The sequence below is a fragment of the Macrotis lagotis genome, chromosome 1, assembly GCF_037893015.1.
Source record: "Macrotis lagotis isolate mMagLag1 chromosome 1, bilby.v1.9.chrom.fasta, whole genome shotgun sequence".
Taxonomy (NCBI): Eukaryota; Metazoa; Chordata; class Mammalia; order Peramelemorphia; family Peramelidae; genus Macrotis; species Macrotis lagotis.
In genome coordinates, this window is record NC_133658.1 from 339,035,833 (window position 1) to 339,058,574 (window position 22,742).

The 22,742-nt window shown below is 37.7% G+C and overlaps 1 protein-coding gene across 3 annotated transcripts in view; it reads left to right on the forward strand.

Annotated features, from left to right (window-relative positions):
* ASTN2 (astrotactin 2) overlaps positions 1-20,367 on the forward strand; it is a 1,297,121-nt gene extending 1,276,754 nt beyond the window's left edge. For all 3 annotated transcript variants that reach the window (XM_074211727.1, XM_074211725.1, XM_074211726.1), the window contains one exon: positions 13,441-20,367. In XM_074211727.1, the coding sequence (XP_074067828.1) occupies positions 13,441-13,678 (238 nt within the window). In that variant the 3' untranslated portion in view covers positions 13,679-20,367. The remainder of the gene's footprint in view (positions 1-13,440) is intronic.
* Positions 20,368-22,742: the final 2,375 nt, after the last annotated feature.

The window sequence follows — 22,742 nt, forward strand, 5'->3', positions numbered from 1 at the left end:
GATGTTAGGCAGATTTCAGGACAATTTGCACACAGTGCCTTGCAAAGAGGAAGAAAATATAAACATTCTGAGAAAATAAACCAAGAAAACAAAAAACCTTTGAAGGTGCTCTACTATACCTTACCAGACTCAGCTGGTGATCTTACACTGCCTCTCTTGAAAACATGAACACTGACAAAATAATAGACTCCAAGGAACATCAGCCTAAAAGTTCTGATTCTATATATTGCCTGAAGGAAGCCTTAGCTTGTAAAAGAGGCTAATAATACACTTTTTAGGACTACTGACATCAGCTACTGACTTCCTATTCCCCCAGTGCACCATATCATTGAAGATGAGAGCTGGAAAGAACATTAGATATCACTAGGTCACCCTATACTTAATCTGGAATTCCACATATATGATGATCTTGCTCCCACTTGAGACTCCTTTAATGAAGATATTAGTTGAAGACTAGTTGACTCACTGATGGGGAACCCTGCTCCTAAGAGAGTTTATTTGAACTTTGGACAACTATCATTGAGCCAAAATATCCTTTTTTACAACTTCCTCCTTACCTCCTGCCACCACTGGTTCTGGTTCTGCCCTCTGGGGTCAGGCAAAATGATCCTGATGCCTTTTTCCATGGTAACCCTTCAAAACCTTAAAAACAAGTATGTCTCCTACTCCAAGTCTTCTCTTCCATAGGCTAAACATTCTGTTTTGACAAATTATATAAAAGTGAACATTAGTTCTTTCAACAATTCATCATATGGCATAGGCTACAGTTCTTTCCTTATCCTGCATGGCTATCCAACTTGTCATAGGCCTTTCTAAAATGTGGCCCCTGCTCTTAATTCAATCTCCTTGACATAAGCATCCTGCTGAAGCCAATGGTATTGTCATATTCTTTATATGTGCACTCAATAGAGCCAAAAAAAGTTAGTGGTTTCCATGTCATACATCATTGATCAATATTAAGTTTTATGTTGCTGATGTTATGTTGTTCAGTTGCTTTTCAGTCATGTCTAGCTCTTTGTGATCCCATTTGGGATTTTCTTATCAAAAATACTGCTGTGATTTGTAATTTCCTTCTGTAGCTCATTTTAAAGATGAGGAAACTAAGCTAAAGGGAGTTAAATGACTTGCTCTAAGATAGATAGCCAGTAAATATCTAAACTGTATTTGAATTCAGGAACACATTTTCTGACTCCAGGCCCAGCACTCTATCCATTCTCTATCCATTGTATTATCTATTTGCCATCTGCCCCCATTGAGCTTTAGAATGTAGATCATTTTTTAAATAAAAACTAACAGACCATACCTTCTTCCTTCCTGTTATTGCTCATTTGATTTGGGGGGGGGCTCTGTGTAGGACTTTACATTTTATTCCTATTAAAATTCATCTCATTCAGTTTAGTCTATCACTATTACAAGGCAGTTAAGGGTCCTGTCTGTTGTCTAGCATACTAGCTCTCATATTAATTTTGTGTCATTTACAAATTAGATAAATATACCATCTGTGCCTTCAGAAGGCCCCTATCACATTCTAGAATATGTCCTTGAGGATGTATACCAAAATTCCCAGGATTCTTTATGTGGTAATGACTTTCTCTGGACTTCAGATTCTTCCTCTGAAAAGGTATATGTCAGTGAATAGATAGAGTAGTGGAGCAGTGGACTTAGGGATAGGAAGACTTAAGTTCAAATCATATCTCAGACACTTATCTAGCTCTGTGACTCTAGACAAATTATTTAACCATTATCTCAGTTTCTTCATCTGTATTATAGAGATTGTATCCATCTCTTAAGGGGTAGTTTTGAGGATCAAATAAATTAATATTTGTGCAATACTATGTAAACCTTAAAAATAACATATATATTAACTATCATTAATTATTAACTTTAAGAATGAAGGATTTGAAATAGTTCACCTCTATTGTCCTTTTAAGCTTAAGCTTTATTTAAAGTTTTTTTTTCTTTCCTAGTAGTAGAAATATATTTGTTGCAAGCCATCAACATAGTAGAACCACCAACTATAAGCATGTGGTTTTGAGCCCTGTAAGCAGTCAATGTGGGTGTGAAACTGACCCGAACTGGCTGGCATGTATGGAGTTTTGCTTCATGCCAAGTTAAGAGATGGCAAGTTAACTTTCTCATCTACCTTGAGAGATAGACAGAAATTTAGTCAAACAAACAGTAGTACTAGGGTGCAGTGGACACACCTGGTACATGTGAGTCATAGAGAGGCCTTCTATAGGTGAGACATTGGGTGTGACATCTGTCTCAGCCCACTCCTAGCTCTTGGCCCTCACTTATGCCATTGCTTCTCCAGGCTCTGTGGTGAATATGATGAGTGAAGATTTTCCCAGGAGTGCCTTATTGGGTGGGTTTACTGGGTAGACTTTGTTCCCATGGTTCATTAACATTGAACCTCAAAATGTTTATCAGCTCAGCCTCTCAGCCACAGTAATGCATGCCCATAAAACTTAGTGACAAGAGGGAGTCTATTGCCTCCAAGTAATAAATATATCAGGCTGGTGTCCTCCAGAGCCTGGTTTCCCTGGCAACTGCAGGTTACTGCAAACAGCTGCTCCAAGAAGACACACTGACATCCAGATGTCCTAAGCATAAGGTTTACATTTGGAGACATTAAAAACTGAGCTCATAGGTGGCCCTAGACCAGAACTCAGTGTGGTCAGGACATCCTTGGCATTACTTACTTTGGTCCCCCTTAATTTTCTTTGATTGGAAAGTGACACAAGAAAAGAAGAAACACAGAGAGGAATATTGTGCCTAAAAGAAAGATCTATCTTGACTTACCAAAATTTAACATGATTGCACATTCATTTCTTCTTTAGCTGACTTTGCAAAGGTCATCCATTCCTGCCTTTGACATTCTGGAAAGGACTCACTGATTGTAGGCATCAAGAGCAATACTTTTAAGGAATTATTACACACAAGTTCTTGGTTATCCTCTCAAATTATGGTAGTTTGGGGTCCAAAGAGATTCATTCCATCTCTTATATTACAAAACTTCTTAGGAATGCTTCAGAGTCTGATCAGGGAAAGGAAGATATACCTAGAAGCAAATATTTCTACCAGTCATTTAGCAAGTCCCAATGGCAATGGGGATAAATGTAATTATATCACATGGAGAAGACCAAGATGCCTGGGCATGCTAGAGGAGACTCATTCTTCTGAGATCTTTATGGTGATGAGCTGAACATAGAAATAATCAAGAGGCTAAAGAGTTGTTTGTGGTCAGATTGAGTTGCCCACCTTCTTAACCTGCTTCTTCATATATGAACCACAAGATGTTGACTTAGTGCTTTCAGCTGATTTTATTTGCCTCAGTTTCTCCAACTAAGAACTGCTAAACAGTATTGATCTAAGAATATCACTTCTTGAACACTGGTTATATAAGCGTGATACCAAAACGTCATTCAAGTCATTTATTTAGATCAAACAATTGGTTGACTAATTTTTTTCCTCCTTTTCTATCAATGGCATTAGTTAACATTAAATACATTCTTTTTGTATCAGTGGCTAATTTGTGAATAATGATTTTTTAATCAAGTTCTCTTTATTTCACCTCCCATCCTCTACCCCCCCAAATATGATAGTAATAATGATTTTCTGTACCAGGGCTCAGGGATCTTAGAGATATCTAGTAATCAAAAGTTCTTAACTGTCATTAGCCTATTTGCCTCAGTTTCCTCAACTGTAAAATGAAGACAATTATAATAATATCTACCTCTCAGGGTTCTTGTGACTATCAAATGAGTTCAAATTTCTAAAAGAACTTAGGTACCTAATAAATGCTCCTTGTTTACCTTCCTTTTGTGTCATTAGCTCCTTTGGCAATCTGATGAAGCTTATGAGTCCTTTCTGAGAATGTATGAAAATACACAAAATAAGATAGGTCAGACAATGAAGGGAACCCTTTACTTTGAAATATGGTTATAATTTTTAAAGTTATCATATATCAGATATGACACTAACCATCTTCTTCCAAAACAGGAATCCTTTTCTAATATCACTGAGAGACAGTCATTCAGCCAATGACAGAGAGATCACCTACTCACAAGTTAGTCACTCTTGGTCAGTTCCATTTCTAAGTATTAGTGAAATATGCTTCACGTGGGGCTTACTGATTTCCCCCTACTGCTGTTTCTGCCCATTGGAGTAAGAAAGAACATATCATATTATCCCTTCCTTTTGTCAATTTTTAAAATTTTTAGGTACCTTCTTATAATTTGTCTTTTCTTCAAAGACAATACTATCAATTCCTTTTCCTCTTCATTTAACTATTTTCCAAACTCTTTATCATCCTGGACAACTTTCTCTGAACTCATTCTAGTTCAATGACCTAATTAGTCAAGGTTAAAGAAAATGGAATTCAAGACCCCCACTGGGGTCTGGCATACAAAATTTAGGGAAGGGAAAAGAAAGTCCAAAGTAGACCCTAGATGCTATTTTTTCCCATTAATAGAACCTCAGATGGCATCCATTTTTGTGACAGTCTCTTTGTCTTGTTAAAAGACACTGACTTGGGGTCAACAGGAACTGTCCAAAATTTTGATGTCTGGTCACTATTCAATGTGTCCTGTCACCCAACAGAACAGACCATCAAGTGAGTAAGGAACAAGGTACAGAAATTTCCTTGAGAAGAGATGACTGTTCCAACCACACAGAAGAAACTAGCTTCTTTCCTAAACCTTCCCTTTCTTGTCCCTCCTTGTTAATAAAGTTATAAATTAATGTTTCCATTCTCTCTTCCATTACTCCCCTCCCCCCCCAATCCCCCCCACCCCCCCCCACCCCCCGCTGTCAGGGCTAGGTCAGGTCCCTGTTTAGGAAGATCTCATTTCCAGTATTTGAAAAGTGGTCACTCTGACCTGTCATCTCTTCCCCCCACCAACCAAGGGAATACTTTGAAATGCCCTGAGTTTGATTTATGGTACTAAATAGGCAATGCAAGAGCTGTGTGACAATTTATTATTCAACTTACACCAGACAGACTCATTCTTTCTTTCTCCCCACCTCTTCCTCTTTTCCTCTCTTGGCATGTTGTGAACAGTATACTATTCAGCCCCTTGTTATTTTTTTTATTCTTTTCTCTCCTTATTCTTTCTAGGTTTCTCCCTGTGGCCTTTCAAAGAGATAGTAGTGGTTATGCTTCTCAGGAAGAGAGGTGAAAAGACATATCAGATTAGAAATCAGGAGATCCCACTTTTCCCATTATTTGCTAAGTGACCTTAAGTAAGTCACTTTTCTTTCCTGATCATCAATTTCACCTTCTATAAAATGGGGACAGTATAGATTTAGAGATTGTACTAAATTAGTTCATATTTAAGAGTATTTCAAGCACTAAAATGTTATGACCATTCCTACTACTTTATAAAATATAAAACATAACTAAATATCTCTAAGAAGAATTATTTTATACTACAGAAATCAAGGATTTGGGATATAAGTCCCTATCTCCAAATCTAGTTTCCACTCAGTAGCTCTCCACATTTATATTTTCTTTTGGGCTCAGGATGAGGCAATATAATTCCCAGGAGCTGACAGACAGCTATGATTTAGCAGAAATCAATCAATCCCTAAGTATTTGTTGAATGTCTCTTCTGAATCCAGCACTGTCCTAGGCACTGGAGATAAAAGGCAAAAATGAAACCATATCTTTTCCCACAGTGCCTACATTCTATAAGTGAAATTATTTAAATGAATATATATATATGTAAAATACAAGCATAATAAATACTAGATAATTATAGGGGTGGTTAAGTAGTTGTGAAGATTGGTTTCATGTTAAGGTTTCACGAAGAAGGTGATATGTGAACTTAATTTGTAGCAACTAGGGATTCTAAGAGGTAGAGATGAGGGAGGAGTAGATTTCAGCCTGTGCCGAAACCCGGTGATAGGAGATAGAGTTCCATTCAGATGTGATGAACAGCAAAACAATCAACTTCAACTGGTGTTTAGAATTTGTTGAGGACAGCAACATGTAATAAGAATGGAAAAGTAGGTTGGGGCCAGTTTGTGAAAAACTTTAAATCCAGAAAACTTTATATTTAGTCCTAGTGGATAAAGTGCCAAGCCTAGAGTCAGGAGGATTCATATTCCCAAGTTCCCATCCACCCTCTGTCAATTCCTACTGTGTGATCCTAGCTAAGTCATTTAACCCTATTTGCTTCAGTTTCCTCATCTGTAAAATGGAATAGAGAAAGAAATTGAAAATCCCTCAAGCATCTCTGACTAGAAAACCCCAATGAAGTCAGAAAACATTGGACCATAACTGAAATAAACAATAACAACAATAGATGTCATTATTTATGGGGCTACTAGTTTGTGATTTTTCATTTTACTTGCATTCTAAACCTCTCACACAAAGGTGACTGCTAAAGCTAAAGCAAATCAAGAACTGTATTTCTAGTTTTGGTCATTTCAGTTTTTGTGCTAGTCACACTCTCATTTTTATTTTCTCTTCTTTGAAAGGATCATTCCTCAGAAATGTGCTTTTTTAAAGCTCTTATCATAGCCAAGAGAATTAGGAACACATTATGTCCAAGGCCACTTGAAAAAGGGCTATGTGAACCTAGAGACCTTGATCACAGTTTTTGGAATGGTTTACTATAGGACTATAATTATGCAGCTGAGTCATGACATCCTGAAAGAACTTAACTTTAATCTTTTTCATCTCAAGTTTACCTAATATCTAAAAGGCCTAGCAGAAGGAGTGCTTCAAATACACCATTTTTTCAACATCTTTTCATTTTATTCTGTCTCTTCATCCCTCTCACCCACTCACATTCAAGTTTATGATTGCCACCTTTCCCCTTCCAAGCAGCTTTGTGTTGGCAGCAGATAGATATAAAAATGGGTCTCCTGTATTGTCTTCCTTTTATCTTCCACCCTACCCTCTGCCATTTTGGTATGAATTTGGAAAATCAAAGAAAATTATTTCCCATGAGTTTCTTAAAATTCTTCAGACTTGTTGGTGACCATCAGAGCATGCCTGTACTTCAACCAGACAAGAAATTTTTTGGCAGATGGGGAAACCCCAGGATGGAAGAAATAGATGCAGCTAATTGAGTTCAAATACTGACTCTCAGCAGGGGGCAAATGTAACTTATTTGCCTGTGTTGTTTTAATTAAAGACAGAGACAACACATAAATCCATTTTTCAGTCTGAGTTTCAATGAAAAGAAGGTAGGAAATATCACTCAAATTGCCTCTGCCTCCTTTCTAGGACTAGCTTTATAACCCATCAGGTAAAATAGTGGTCTAGGCACCAAGCAGGTGCTTGTTCAAATGCACAACCTCTTCCACGTGAAATTTTTATGATTAGAAATTTCTTCCTTTAAATAGTGAATGCTTTTTATTCTCTGATAACTCTCATCTTACAAAGTTCTTCAAGATAAACCAACTTCTCTTCATAAAATGACACATAAGTAGCACAACTATCTTTATTCCCATTTTACAGATGAAAAAAATTGAAACTCTAAGACTTATCTTCTTGGTCCTCCTAGCTATAGATCCTTCTCATATTTTTGAATGAGGAATTTAAATGGGACTTCTAAACTAGTTTTTCTGGTTTAAGTCTGCTTTAAGAGAGATTACATAACCTAGGGAAAGTCATTTTAATCGAGTGGTCAAGCAAGCTGTCAACAAATAAAGCAGAGTCCCTGACATCAAGGAGTTTACATTCTAGGAGATAGGAAAGGGGAGAAACTAATATATATACAGACATAATAGATACTTTGAAGTTTTTGAGAGGAATTAGATCAATAGTTTGAGAATCAAAAAAGTCTCATTTGGAAGAAGGCATATGAGTTGAATTTTGAAGAAAACTAGACCATCTAAGTGGTTAAGACAAAAAATTCCAGGAAGGGATGCGAGCAATGCAAAGGCCAAAAGATTAGAGACAGAATGTTATGTAAGAGTAATAGTAGGGGCAGCTGGGTTGTACAGTGGATAGAGCACCAGCCCTGGAGTCAGGAGTACCTGAGTTCAAATCTGGCCTCAGACACTTAATAATTACCTAACTGTGTGGCCTTGGGCAAGCCACTTAACCCCATTGCCTTGCAAAAAAAAAAAAAAAACTAAACTAAAAGAAAGAGTAATAGTAAGAAGGCCAGGATGGACTGGACCATAAATTGATTGAATGAAGGGGAGAGTGGTAGGAAAGGTTTATTTAATAAAACTGAAAAGGTAAATTGATTCCAGGTTGTGAAAAGTTTGAAATGACTAAGAAAAGAAATAAGGAAGTTCTGAAGGACTATAGGTTAGGTTGGGGGCAAGGAGGGAGGGAATAATCTATTCTATTTTGGAAATATTGAGCTTGAGATGCTGACAGGACATCTAATTTGAGATGGAAATACAAGACTAAATATCAGGAAAGAGACTAGCACTAGATGAACAGATGTGTGAGTTATCTGCCCAGATATTATAATTAAATCATAGAAGCTGATGGGTAATCAAGTGAGTATATAGAGAGAAATAAGGAGGCATAGGACAGAGCCTTGGGCTACACCCACTGTTGGGTCCATAATGTGGATTTTGATCAAGAAAAAAAGACTGAGCAGTCAAATGAGTAGTAAGAGAATCAGAGGAGAATGTCATGAAAATCCATAGAGGAGAAAGCATCCAGAAAGAACAATTAGAAAATTTCAAATGATGGGTATTTGGAGAGAGAAAAAATTTTTGTTTTGGACATATTGAATTTGAAATGTTTTGGATACATTCAGCTGCAGACATTCAATAGGTAGCTAGTGGTGCAGAACTGGAGTTTAGGAGAGAAACTAAGACTAGTTATATAGATGTGAGTCATCTGCATAGGTGTTAGTTACTGATGAGATCATCAAGTGAAAGAGTACAAAGAGAAAGAGAGCCCAAGATAGACTCCCAAGATACACCCACAGATAGAGGTGGGAATGAAAATCAGGAAGAGAGTAAGATCACGAAATATTACTCTAGGGATGAGAAAGTTCCTAGGAGAAAAGGATGGTCACCAATGCCAGATGGTTAAGAGAAGTCAAGAACTAATCGTCATCAAATTGAGGAATTAATGAATTGATCATTGGTGACTTGGAGAAAGTAGTTTCAGTATAGCAATGCAGTTAGAAGTCAGTCCAAGAAAGATTAAGAAGCAAAAATAATATTAAAAAATTGAAAGGAGGTGGTGGCCAAGAGTGCTATTTTTTTTCTAGGAGTGTGACTGTGAAAAGGAAGGTACACAGTGGATGGTGTTTTGAGGGGAATGGTAAGATCAAGTGGAGGGGTATTTTTAAGGATAAGGAGAATTGATCTCTTTTCTAAGTAGAAAAGAAGCCAGGGGATAAAGAAAGATTGAAAATTAGAAGGAAAGATCAAAGGAGCAAAGACCTAACACAGAAAGGAAGTGATGGTATCCAGAATATTAGTAAAGGGAATAGTATTTTCAAGGACACCTTGGCAGAGACTGAAGTAAAAGAAGATAAAATGGATGATGAGTCTGAGAATATTTTGGAGTCAGAAGTTGGGGTGGGGGAGAAACTTACAATGAATGACATCAGTTTTTCAAGCAAGTATTTGGTGAAGTCCTCTTCTAACAGAAAATGAGAATAGACTGTATAGATGAATTAAGGAATTGAGAATGTTTAGAACAGATTCTGAGTGGAGTCAAGTCAGCAAGTATTAATTAAATTCCTATTGTTTGCCAGACACAGTACTAAGCACTAAGAAAAGAAGGAAATGCAAAAAGTGTTCTTGCCTTTAGGGAGTCAAAATCTAATGCAGAGGAATAGAGTCATTCTGGGAAGGTGTCAACAACTTAGCTTAGAGTGGCAAAGACTTAGATAAGACTGCTTAGTAGAAAAGTATTCTGGATCCAGCCATTGTGTGCCTTCTTTCATTTACATTCATCAGTATGCATAGAGAAGTTGGATAGTGGGAGTAAAGTGAGATGGAGATTTGGAAAAGGAATGGGTCTTAAGACAATGTAAAGATAATGTAAATTTAAACTAGTTGACTGTTGGATTAATATTTTGAAGGGAGAGAAGTAAGATCAGGTAAATGGTGATGGTCTGATAACACAAGGAGGAGTACAGTAGAGAGTAGCCTGTCAGCAGAAAGTGATAGATTTTCTGGACTTCTGAAAATCTTTAGTACACATGTGAAAAAAATATATGAAAGGTTTCATAAAACTACATTTGGAGTCAGAAGATCTGGGTAAGCTATTTGCCATCTGAACAAATCATTTAACTTCTCTTGTCCTCAGTTTTCCTACCTATAAAAGGGAGCTAATAATCCCTATCCTGACTGGGTTAATTGCTATTGATGTTCAAATGAAATAGAACATTCAAAAATGCTTTGAAAATGAATGTTTAGAGAGAGAACAACAGAAATGTAACCTAGTGTTATTACCTAAAACTAAAAAAGCAAAAGAATTATTCATTTATTAAATCTCTAAAGTTGAAGGCAACTATAAGGTGCAGTAAGGTAGCGTACTAGACCTGGATTCAGAAAGACTTGAGATCAAATAGTAACTCAGACTCCTTGTATCTGTATGTCTAGAGACAAGATGCTTAACCTTTGAGGCTCAGTTTCCTCATCAGTAAAATGACTGAAATAACAAAGACTAGTTCACAAAACTGTTATGAACCCAAATGAGATAATAGATGTAAAGCACTTTAAAGACTGTATAAATGTTATGTGGTTTAGTAGCTTGGTTTGGAGCCAGAGTACCTGGGTTCAAATTTTGACATCATCCTTTGCTGCCTGGGTATCCTTGGGCTGGTCTCTTATTCTCTCTGGGTCTCAAATTCCTCATCTGTAAAATGAAGGGGTTGCATTAGATGGCCTGTAATGTCTCTTTCATCCCTAAATCTATGATTCCAGCATCCTGTGATCCACCTAGATAAAGCAGATGCACTCTTAATGTCACAGTAGGATATGGTCTCTGTCCCTCGATCTTGTCTGCAGTGGAAAGAATCATTCTGGCCCTGAGTTATTTTGGGAGGGAAAGACTGGGCTTTGACCGAGAGAGAGAGTCAGAGCCGGCAAGCTTTTGTAAATCATCTGAGGCAAAAAGAGAATAACATCAGAGAGCCAGAGACATTCAAAGGCAGGGAAGGAGCTACACAGACCTCACGAGTGGTTGATGTCAGTCCCTTCACATATCATCCCCCCTTACTTTAATCTGGAGCTCTGATTTCTCTGAAGCTGGGAGTTTTCTGTCTCAGAATCTCAATAAATAGGGTGGTGGTGATGATGTCAGGAAAAAATAGTAGAGTACATAGATCCAAGGTTGAAACCCCCTAAAGCATTCTTAATTAAACAACTGCCTACCCCTTGTTTATCCAGTCTCTCACTTTCTTCCCTAGTCCCAGTATCCAGCCTAATTCCTACCCTCCCCAGTCCAACAGGTAGAGAATGAACATTATGCCTATGGGAGTAAGGGATGAGGTGAGAATATTGGAATGATACCTCACCCTGACTTCTCTCCTCCTGCATACCCCTGGAAAATTTAAATAGATGCTGGGAATAAGCTGATATAGAGTATAATGCTGAGCAATTTCTCCTTTCTTAGAGTCTCCAGGAAAGGTTAGTGTTTAGGGGAAATGTTGTGTTCAAAGAACTAACAAAAACATCCAACTCCATTAGTAAATCCAGGATCTGGCAACCATGAAGTAAGGGAGTTTGGCTGGGTGGAGAAGTCCTTCAACATCCTGAAGTTATTATATGATTAAACAATCAATAAATCTTTATTGAGTGCCGACTTTGAGGTTTCTTACCCAGCCCCTCCACCCAAACAGATGGTTAAAGATGAAACCTCTCCCTGTCTCCTTGCTCAGATTTCTTAATACAGGGCTGGGGGAGACTGGGGTTGAAGGATACTCAGGAACTCTTCATCCATTCAATATTACAACCCACAATTTCCTTGACTTGCTGTACCTGATCTTTGTACCATATCTTTGCCAAAGCTGTTCCACATACATAAAATTCATTGCTTTTTTACCTCTGCCTCAGCTTTCTAAAAGAAAACACCAGTGCAACCTTTGGATGGAGATTTTCCCAAATTTCCCCAATTGTTATTTCCCAGATGTATTCATTCACTCTCAAAATTATTTTGTATTAAATATATTGTATCTTTCCAAAGAATATAAGTTATATGAGAGGAGGGACTGTGCTCATTTTGTCTATATATTCCCGGTGCCTAGCAGAGTATTTTGCTTAATAAATGCTTGGGGAATCATAGAACACAGTGAAATAAATGTTGACAGACAGAACATACAGTTTAAAATCTTAGTTCTGGATCACCTTGGTCAGGTTATTAAACTAAAAATCTTAGTCTCTTCCTTTGTCACCAAAGAGTGTTGGGTTATGTGTCTTCTAGGCTTCCTTTCATCTTTTCTCTGTTTTGACTTGTGTTACAGGGTTCTTTAAAGTGTCTATTCTCTGTTTTTAAAACCCCTTCCACTCTAATATTCTTTGATTTCTTTAATTTTTGAGAGAGAAAACATACATCTTTCCCCCTAAATCCTGGAAGAGTAGAAGTTGACATTGGAGAATTCTTATATCATAAAGAAGGCAACTTGATAACAAATGAAAGGAAGAATATCTTTACCAATCAACAATAAAATATCATATCAAACACACTACTCTCAAGTGATAATAAAAATCCTTTACCTTGACATGATAATTTGCAGTTTTCATAATATTAGTTTATTGCAAAAAGGTCTGTGCACTTCACTTGAATGATGATTAGAGTTTGGCATTCAGAGCTAGTTCTACTTTGGGGATGACCTAAGGGAAGAGACTGTAAACCCCATACATTTTGAGCTAGAAAGGAACTTGGAGACCTATCTCTTCGGCTGTAATGAGGAGGTATAACCAACTGAAATGGTTGAGTGTAGCATCCTCAAGGACCCTCAATACATGTGAGAAGATAAATAACCTATTTGAAGTCATATGGGTAGCAAATGGCAGAGCCAGGATTGATACTACTTCTTCAGTTGTAAAATTGGGTCAACAAATTCAGTGATTCCCAGTGTTCTTTCCAATTCTAATGTCCCGTGATCCATGAGGTTATATGGGACTTTTTATTTCAGAATGAAGGGCAATATGGGGTAGAGGAAAGAATACTGGATTTTGTATCATGAAATCTAGATTTAAATCCCAGCTCACATTATTGATTCATTACTTGTGTGAATTCTGACAAGTCTTTTAAGCTCCATATGCCCCAGTTTGCTCTTCTGTTAAATGAAGGAGTTAAACTAAATGATAACCCAAAATTCATTCCAATGTGAATAAAGCCTAGTGATTTTTCCAGGATGTGTAGGGATTCAAGAAGCATGGTGAGTATTCTCTAAAGCTATTTTTTCCAACTCAAAAATCTATAATCCCATGATTCTGTGCTAGCAGACTTTGGGGCTCCTGATCCTCCAATTGCTCTTTCCTCCTTCCTTTCAGAAAAGCCCACTTGATCCTGAGGAGGCTGGAGAAGGTCAGCAGCCACTGTTCTACCCTCCTGCGCAGTGCCTATATCCAGAGTCGCGTGGACACCATCCCCTACCTCTTCTGCCGCAGTGAAGAGGTACGGCCAGCTGGCATGGTCTGGTATAGCATCCTCAAGGACACCAAAGTCACATGTGAGGAGAAGATGGTCTCCATGGCACGCAACACGTATGGTGATTCCAAGGGACGGTGAAAGAGAAGACTGGCCTCGGGCTTTGGATGGCCAAGAGCAGAGACTCTCAGAGTAGGAGAGATGGAAGGACACATGAGGAGCCTGGATCCTGGGTAGAGTTTGGGACAGGGTGGTGATTGGAAGGAGCCACAAAGACCAAGCCAGACTTTTTCTCCCATGGACAGTTGAAGGGACCTTAGGTAGCAGCCGGGATCATCCATTATTTTCTTTCCTTCTTTCTTTTTTGAGACTTTATTTGACTCTGTCATAAAGTCTCACCTTTTTAAAAACCTTTTCTTATGGACTCCAGAAATCCTGAAATGAGAGCATTCTAATGGGGGCCACATGTTACCCTTCTCTCCCTTTCCCCTTGACTTTGGCCTCAGCAATTCTTTCTCTGTGGTCTCCCTTTTCCTATTCCTATCCTTATTCTCCACTCAGGCCTCAGAGCACACAGAGCAGCCCCTTTGGCTGTAGCCATCTCCCCAAAGTAGACCTGTGAGGACTTCCCAGTGAGAACTTTTTTTAAAAATACTCTCCCATTTGCAGAACTCCTGCCTCTTCCTACTGCTCACAGACCCACCTCAGCAGAGGTCCTGACAGGCTGTTCTGTGCATTAAAAATTCAATGAAGTCCATGTTCCTGCCTATGTGGTATTTCTTGCAAGTGGAATACAATATGTGATACCCCCATTTTCCCCTAGACAATGATTTCTGGTGCCTTCTTCCAAGAAATTGAACAGGAAAAGTATAGCTACTACCCAAGAAGCTATCAAAATTTATGGGAACCCATAGAGAATGATGAGGAAGTCTAAGACCCTAGAAAGTTCTACTACATCTCATAAATGTCTATTCACTCATTATAGTTTCATCTCAATCAGAGATCTGACTAAAATTATGATGATAATAATTGTAATGCTCATAGCTAATACATATAACACTTTAAAGCTTGCAAACATTTTACAAACAATGTCTCACTTGATTCTCACAACAACCCTGGAAGTTAGGTGCTATTATTATACCCATTTTACAGATGAGATAGATTAAGTGACTTACCTTGGTCATAAATATAGTCTGAGGCTGGATTTGAACTCCTCCTGCGTCCTAATGGAGCGCTATATTTATTTTGCTACCTAGTAAACATAGTGAAGGGGGAAAAACCCTGAAAAAAGAGCAAATAAACTTTGCTTATTCCCCTGACTCTGTCATTGACTTACTATGTGACCTTTGCATATATATCCCCCCCACACAATACATACACATAGATACACATGCGCGCACATCACTGTTAACTGCTAATACTCAAGTTGTATTAGCCAACTGTAACCTCATAAGGAGGAGAACTTTAATGTAATGCAATGCAGAAAGGTAAATTTGTTATGAAAGTTGTAGTCTGGAATTGCCCAGACCATAAGGCATGATAGGGAATGGTCAAATTTGTAGATGTAACTAAACTAAGAACTCCAGAGTACCTGACATAGTTTAAGGATTTGGGAGATTAAGGAGAGAGTTTTAAGAGGATTTGTTGTGGGAAAGGGATATTGACTACTTTTTAATCTTGATAACAATTTTATTGTGTGCCTGGTCTAGTTATCTACTTCCTGAAGATTTTTCTTAAAGTAAAGATCAAATGAGCTTGACAAATCTTCAGCTGGAAACTACCTTAGAAAGTTATGTAGTCCAAACCCCTCATTTTATAAAGAAGGAAGATGGAACACAGAGAGGTTAAAAAAAACCAAAGTCTAGGATCACACAGGTAGTACATGTCAGAGCTAGGATTTGTTCTCAGCTCCAAATTCAAGATTCATTCCACTACTTCCTGGCAGGAAAGAGCCCACAGGGTACCTTGAAACTTTACTCTAGAATCTCTGATCTCTCTAGGAAAAGTAAAAGAAGCAATGGAAAACAAGCTGAAATCAAAGTCAGGGATTCAGTCTCACCAGCTGTCTCCTTTTATCACTTCTGAAGGCATAAATACTACTCATGTAGCAGAATGGACTAGAGATCTCTCAGTTTTATAATAAACAAAGAAAATGTGGATTCTTTCTCTTTTTTTTCTTTTCTGGAGAGAAGGAGCCTGAAGGAAGAAAGCTGGAATGTAAATGGCACCTGGTAAACAGTGTTCCTCCTCTTTTATCAGACAATAGGCAGGGAAGCTAATGTTAATAAAAGTCAAGACTCCGGGATAAGAGGATCAAGGAAAGGTTAGGATGAAAGACAAGGAGTTAATCAGACAAGTTGGTTTTATTTTGGGAGTCATCTATGGCCCCACTAGAATTGGGAGTCTGGGGCTAAGCTAAGTGATCTGGAGTTAGGACACCCAAAAGCCCCATTGTCTGAGGTTGGTGGTGAATTCAAGTTGGCAGCCAAGAGCCAGGCACCCATATAAGCAGAACTGAGATTATAAACTGACCTGGAAGTTTGGGGGGCAGACTTGGCTAACCTAATCTTTAAAGAAAGTTAATTTCTTCTTTGTCCAGAAAGATTCCTATGATTACTGCCAAAGCTGAACTAAAACCAGAAAATATACAGTTCAGGAGCCTTGGGTGAGAGTTCACAAGTGAACTGTATTTTATAGAGTCCATAAATTGGACTATAAGAAGGCAGAGGACCACAAATAAGAAGGAACCCTTAGGAAGTACAGCAATCCCAGCAATCCTCACAAAAGTGAGGACACTGAGGACTAAGAATGGATCTTATTTCAAAGAGTGAGAAAGAATATGAAGTCACTGAAAGCAAAGAAAAAGTGACCAAACTGGTCAGGGAAAAATAGAGACAATGTTGGGACATAAAGGTCATGAGATACTGTAATTTTAGGGAAAGGAGTGGCACCACTGCCAAATGCTTCAGAGGTAATAAGAACTAGGGGAACAAAGATATTTATGGTGATGAGATATTTGATGTCCTTTGATAGTTGTAAAGGTGTTAACCACATTGGAAGAGGTTAAATAGTGAGTAAATGGTGGAATGCCTTGATCTAAGGCTGAAAGAAGAGAGTCTCTGACTCATTGAATTCTGTATAGGTCAGTCCCCATGTCTAATGCTGTGTTCAGTTATTCCGTGTTTTAAGAAGGACATTGATAAGAATGAAAGGGATATTTATTTAGCATTTACTATATGGAAGGGATTATAACAAATGCTGAGCATACAAATAAAAAGAATTAAGGTAGCTTCCATTCAAAAAAGTCACAATCAAATGGGGCAGACAGTACACATGGAAAGTTTCAGGTCTTCAAGTGGAAAGACCTCAGGGTCCTTCGGGAGAAGCAGCAAAGCAGATGTCTCTTCTTTAATGTCATTTTCACTGATGAAATCCTATTAGTGTCTAGTGTTGAACCATTTGATCATACTATGATGTTGATATCTGTCCATTCTTGAAGAAGGTCATGACATCAGGAAGGTGATACCATGACATGCATGTGAATTGGATTTGAGTGAGGGGGAGGGATGATGTGCTAAGTCACCAGCCTCACTTTATCCTCCAGACTCACCTGGATCCAGTGATCAGATATGGATCAAGATGACTGGAGATGACCCTTGATGCAAGGCAATCAGGGTTGAGTGGCTTTCCTAAGTCAGTAAGTATCAAATGTCTGAGGCCAGATTGAAACTGAGGTCTTTCTGACTAACGAACTTATGCTCTATCTACTGCTTATGTTGCTTATGTCTCCTTCAGGGTTCTCTGTTGATTTTTCTAGACAGCTTTGCCTGTCTTGTGAGCAGCTGTTGGTTTGATAGATAAGGATGGCTACCCCCTTCTCCACAGGAGACACTCCTTAAAGACCATAGCTATGAGGCCTGGGCTATAAGAAGAACCAATGGCCTGTGGGGGGTGAAGTGATGAGGCAGTGCCAACATTCTGAGAGTTTTTGTGTTTATCTAGTTGGTCAAGTTGGTCAAGAATTGTTGGTGGTGCTGAGAACATGATATCCTTCTTTACAATGATATGTCTATCAGTGATGGGTTCAACGACTGGGATGAAAATAGGTCTGGTAGTTTGAGAGATAGCTTTCTTCCCGAGGCTTCTGATATGCTGGAGATAAGTTCCTCATGCTGTGTGAGGAACAGTGAAGGGAATGGGGATATGTAGCCTGGAGAAAATTTCTGTGAGGCCTAAACTCTCCACAGTTGCTAGTGCCCTGCCTCACTAGAAAACTATTTCGTATTTTCTCTCTATGTATTTATCTGTGTTTGTGCTGTTTTTCTCTCACCAGAGTACAATTGTCCTTGAGGACAGAGACTGGCCTTATTTTGTCATTGCATCCCCAAAACCAAGAGTTCCTGGTTTGTTCAATGAATGAATGGAGAAGACAGCTCAGGAGAACACACAAGTTATATTTCTGAAGTGTGAATGAGGGTATTTTGGCAGAGAGATTTCACCAGTTGAAATGCTTCCATAGAAAATGTTCATTTAAACCAGTATAACAAATTGTGCTGATGGAGTGGAATTTTCCCTCTTGAGTGGAACTCCACAATAAGGGAAGTAATTTAGAATTAAAGATTATGGAATGGAATACAATGTGAGAGTTAACCTAGTTCTTTTAAAGATGAGGAAACAAGGTCCAGAAAGTGTGTGTAGCTTGCTCAGGGTCACCTAGATAGTAACTGGTATAGGCAGGATTCTAATTCAGATTCTCTGATCCCAAATCTAAGGTGCTTTCCTCTGTAAGAATACAGGATCCTGTGGAATAAAGTCTGTGTCACACTGTTTCTGAGAGAGTATATATAGTCCAGGAATATCCTTAGCAAGGTAGAGAAGGATTGCCCTTATGGAATTCAAGGGGAGACTCTTGAAGAAAGAAAGAGTATGAAAGTTTTCATTAAGAAGTGCCCTGGGAAATGCCAGACCCAGGTCATTCTGGAGAAACTGGAAATCAGTTGTTGTTAGATAGGTGCTAGGCCTAAGACCTGTGAGGTCAAAGGGTGAGGAGGAGGAGAGCATCTTAAATGTATTCAATCTTGCTATGATCATAATATAAACACACACAAATACAAAATACTCAAGACTGGCTAAATTCAGTTGCAGATTACTATCAGTTACAGATTTGATGGGGAAAAAGCAGTCACAAGACAAATGTGTGTGCAACTCATTGACAAGTATTGTGCTGTCCTTTCCACTTTGATTTGAAGTTCAAGAGGGGCAAATAATTATTAGTTAATAAGCATTTACTGAGGCTCACTTTTAGCACCAACATAGGAAAACAAGTTCCTTTTTCCATTTTTCTGTGCTTCTTTGTTTCCCTCAGGTATTTTCCCAGAGCAGCTCCTGATCTGGACCCTACTCCCTAAAACCAAAAGCAAATCCAATTTTATGATCCTGATTGACTATACCTGAAGATTGGCTATTACAATCTAGAATATAGCTGGGCGGTCATCTTGTCAAAGCCTTTCTTTTATAGAAAAAAAGCAAATGAATCCCAGAAAGGGGAAAAAACCTTTCCTGAAGGCTACATTAGGTGCTAAGGAGGAAGAGTTTAGGGAAAGACTTGCCTGTAGATACATCTAGGACAAGCAGTTAGGGACATGAAAAAGACAGCTAGATGCATAGGAAGACTTGAGTTCAATCCTTCATCTATTTATTATGTCTGGGAATTTGACTAGTCATTTAACTTTTCTCCACCTCAGCTTCCTTGTCTGTAAAATAAGGGATTTGGACAAGATGGACTCAAAGATTCCTTCCACCTCTGAATTTATGATCCTTTGTGAGGACTGATTCCATCTGGGAGGTAAAAATAATCAGATTGATATCTGTACTACACTTGAATGATACCCATTGTACAAATGTACACCCATGGTAATCAATGTGACAGTTATAGGCACAATGTGTCCTGAGACATAAATTCATGTCTGTTCAGGTATGTGAAATTCTAGGGAGACTAACAAATTCAGACAAGAAAGGAGAGAGAGAGAGAAGGTCCTTGATGAAAATAGAGACCTGTTCTAGACATAGTTTTTCATTTTGTCTTTGTACCCCATGATACACAGTAGGTACCTAATAAGTGAACATTGATTTAGGCTTATACATATTAGAACCCAGATATTGGAACTAAAGTCCACAAAGGCTTAAATTTACTTTACACAGGACTTTGCAGGGTCTTAGTGGGTAAGAAAAATTTAGCAGAGGCAGGATTAGAACCCACAGCCTTTGATTCCAAATCTAGTATTCTTTGCAAATGTATATACAATTTCTAGCCTGAAAGTCAAGAGATTTGGGTTCAAGTGCTACTTTTCTCACTAAATCTTGACTATAGTCTTTTTTTTTTTGCTAAGCAATGAGGTAAGTGACTTGGCCAAGGCCACACAGCTAGGTAATTATTAAGTGTCTGAGGCCAGATTTGAACTCAGGTACTCCTGATTCCAGGGCCGGTGCTCTATCCGCTGTGCCACTTAGCTGGCCCCTACTTGACTATAATCTTGAAAAACCCTACAAAGATTATATTATCTAACTTTAGATTAATGGCTTGATATTGATGAAACAAATCATCCTGGTCTTAATACCAGTGATGCTGGTACTAACTTTTTTTTTTACCTAAACCTGTGTTTTGATCATTGTGTTGTACCTCTTGTGGAAATTTCTACCAATAGAGTTTTATAATTCATCAGCAACATAGAATTTCTGGAAAGTTACCTGGGGGAATGAAGAAGTAATAATAATAATAATAATAATAATAATAATAATAATAATAATAATAATGAGAAGAAGAAGAAGAAGAAGAAATTATAAATGTTTATATGGTACCTACTACATGCAAGGTACTGTACTAAGCAATTTGCAATTATTATATCATTTGGTCCTTACCACAAGTACTTGTATTATTTTCTTCATTTCACATATGGGGAAACTGGAGCAGAGATTAAATTACTTGCTTATGATCACAGTCTTTATGTCAGAAGCAGTTCTTCAACCTAGGTCTCCCTAATTCCAAAGACCTTCTATGCTATTTACCTTTTGAATCACAGGTAATCTTTAGATTGAAGCTCTTTCAAAATTAATCAGATCCCTAAAATTATGTGTATCTGTGTGTGTGTGTGTGTGTGTGTGTGCGTGCGCACACTTATGTGCCTGTGTACTCCTGCACATGGTCATTTAAACCGTTTTCTCATTTGTAAAGTGAAAATAATAATAACATCTACTTACCAGGGTTTATGTGAGAATAAAATGAGAATAATATTTTAAAGCCTCTTACAAACTACAAAGTACTATAGAAGTGCTAGCTATTGTTATTGTTGGTATTATTACAGTTATTGTTACCATTATTGTTGAAACATGGGATGATAAAGCTGGATGAGGCCTTAGATTATCCAATGACTTCTGATATCATCTAGCTAAAACCTCCTTCTATAGAGAATTAGAACTCAAAAGAGGTGACTTGATTTACTCAAGATCATAGAACCAGTATGAGAACTTGTTTGCTGACTTCATTTTTCTTATTTACATATATCTACAAACTACTGTTCATGGAATTATGCTACCATCATATCTTAACCCTACATAATTGTTTTATACCAAATTAGAATGGCAAGTGTGCAACAAGATTACTTACCTTCAAAGGAGTCACTTATTGGATGCACTTGAACTACTGTTGGCAAAATGTACAGATATAGAAAATGGGATTGAAGTTCTAAGACTTGAAAACTGCAGGAATTCTATGTGTGGAAGGGTGGGGTGGGTGGGAAGAGAAGGAATTGATGCTTGGAAATAAGCTATGATTATACATACATTTGGGTTCAAATATGAGAGAATGCAAAAATAGCATTTTAAAAACTCCAGGTTTAAAATTTGCCTAAATCCAAGCCAATTCAAACTGATGAAATTAAATATGGCCTACAATGGTACTCATAAGGTACTCTGTAAAAACAAAACATAGGGGTTTTTGGTGGTATTTTGTTTTTAATTTGAGGTTTTCCCATAACATTACAAGGGCCTGAAAGAAGGATTCTGACTTTTCCTTTTGGAAAAAGCTCAATATGCTTATACATGACATACTACCAAACCAATTTTCCTTGCTACCCTAAATTACAAGGGTTGGCAGGGGCCAAAAGTGGTGTGCCCAGTAATATATACACAGGTGTTCTCTTCTGAACACATAGAAGAAGTATGTATGTGTGTGTGTGTGTGTGTGTATGAGAAAGAGACAGAGAGAGAGAGAGACAGAGAGACAGAGAGACAGAGACAAAGAGACTGTGACTAAGAATGTTTTTGTTAGAAAGTAAACAACACAAAGCAAAAAAGATCTTTGGAGAGGTCAGAATTAGAATGATAACATCCCAATTTAAAAAAATAAAACATAGAATGTTGAAGCTGGAGGGAACCTTGGAACATGGGATTTTAGAATACAGATCATAGAATCATAGATTTAAACCTGGGAGGGTTCCTTTTTTTACATGATTATACTGGTTTAAGAGAATCTGTATGACTTTACCCAGGGTCATCTATCTATTGAAACTAAAATGTTGTAAGTGGAAAGAACCTTCCAACATGGAATACTAATTTGGGAGAGGATTTAAAAATGGGTTATGAAGGTGTTAGACTGTGTGATGTAGAAGAAGGAAGCAAACACTTGATCCTGATTTCCTTTCTCTCTTTTTTATTGCTTCATGCTAATGTAATTGCTGTCCCCAGTAAAAAAGACTCTAAACTACAAAAGCAACTTTTTATAATTAGTATCCTTTTAAACAAAAAGTACACATATGTTAAACACTCAAAAAAGATGAACCCCCTTTTAAATGATCCAAAGCATAAAAACACTAATATTATTTCCAAATGAGAAAAAATTATGTTTTTCTTCTTACTTCTACTTTTATTCTACATAGACATACTAGATCCTAAGAACAAAATCAATGCTATAAATATAAACAGAAAGGACACAAATGTTTCCCTATTTTCAGACAACAATATGGTGTACTTAGAAAACCTTAGTGAATTAGTGAAGAAACTAATTAATATGATTACAGATAAAGAAACTTGAACCCAGAAAATTTCATTGATGTCTCAAAGATTCTATAGAACACTCATGCCAGAACCATGACTGTAATTTTGTCTCCTTATTCTGTCTTATTACTTGGGATATTATCTCCTCTGGGAT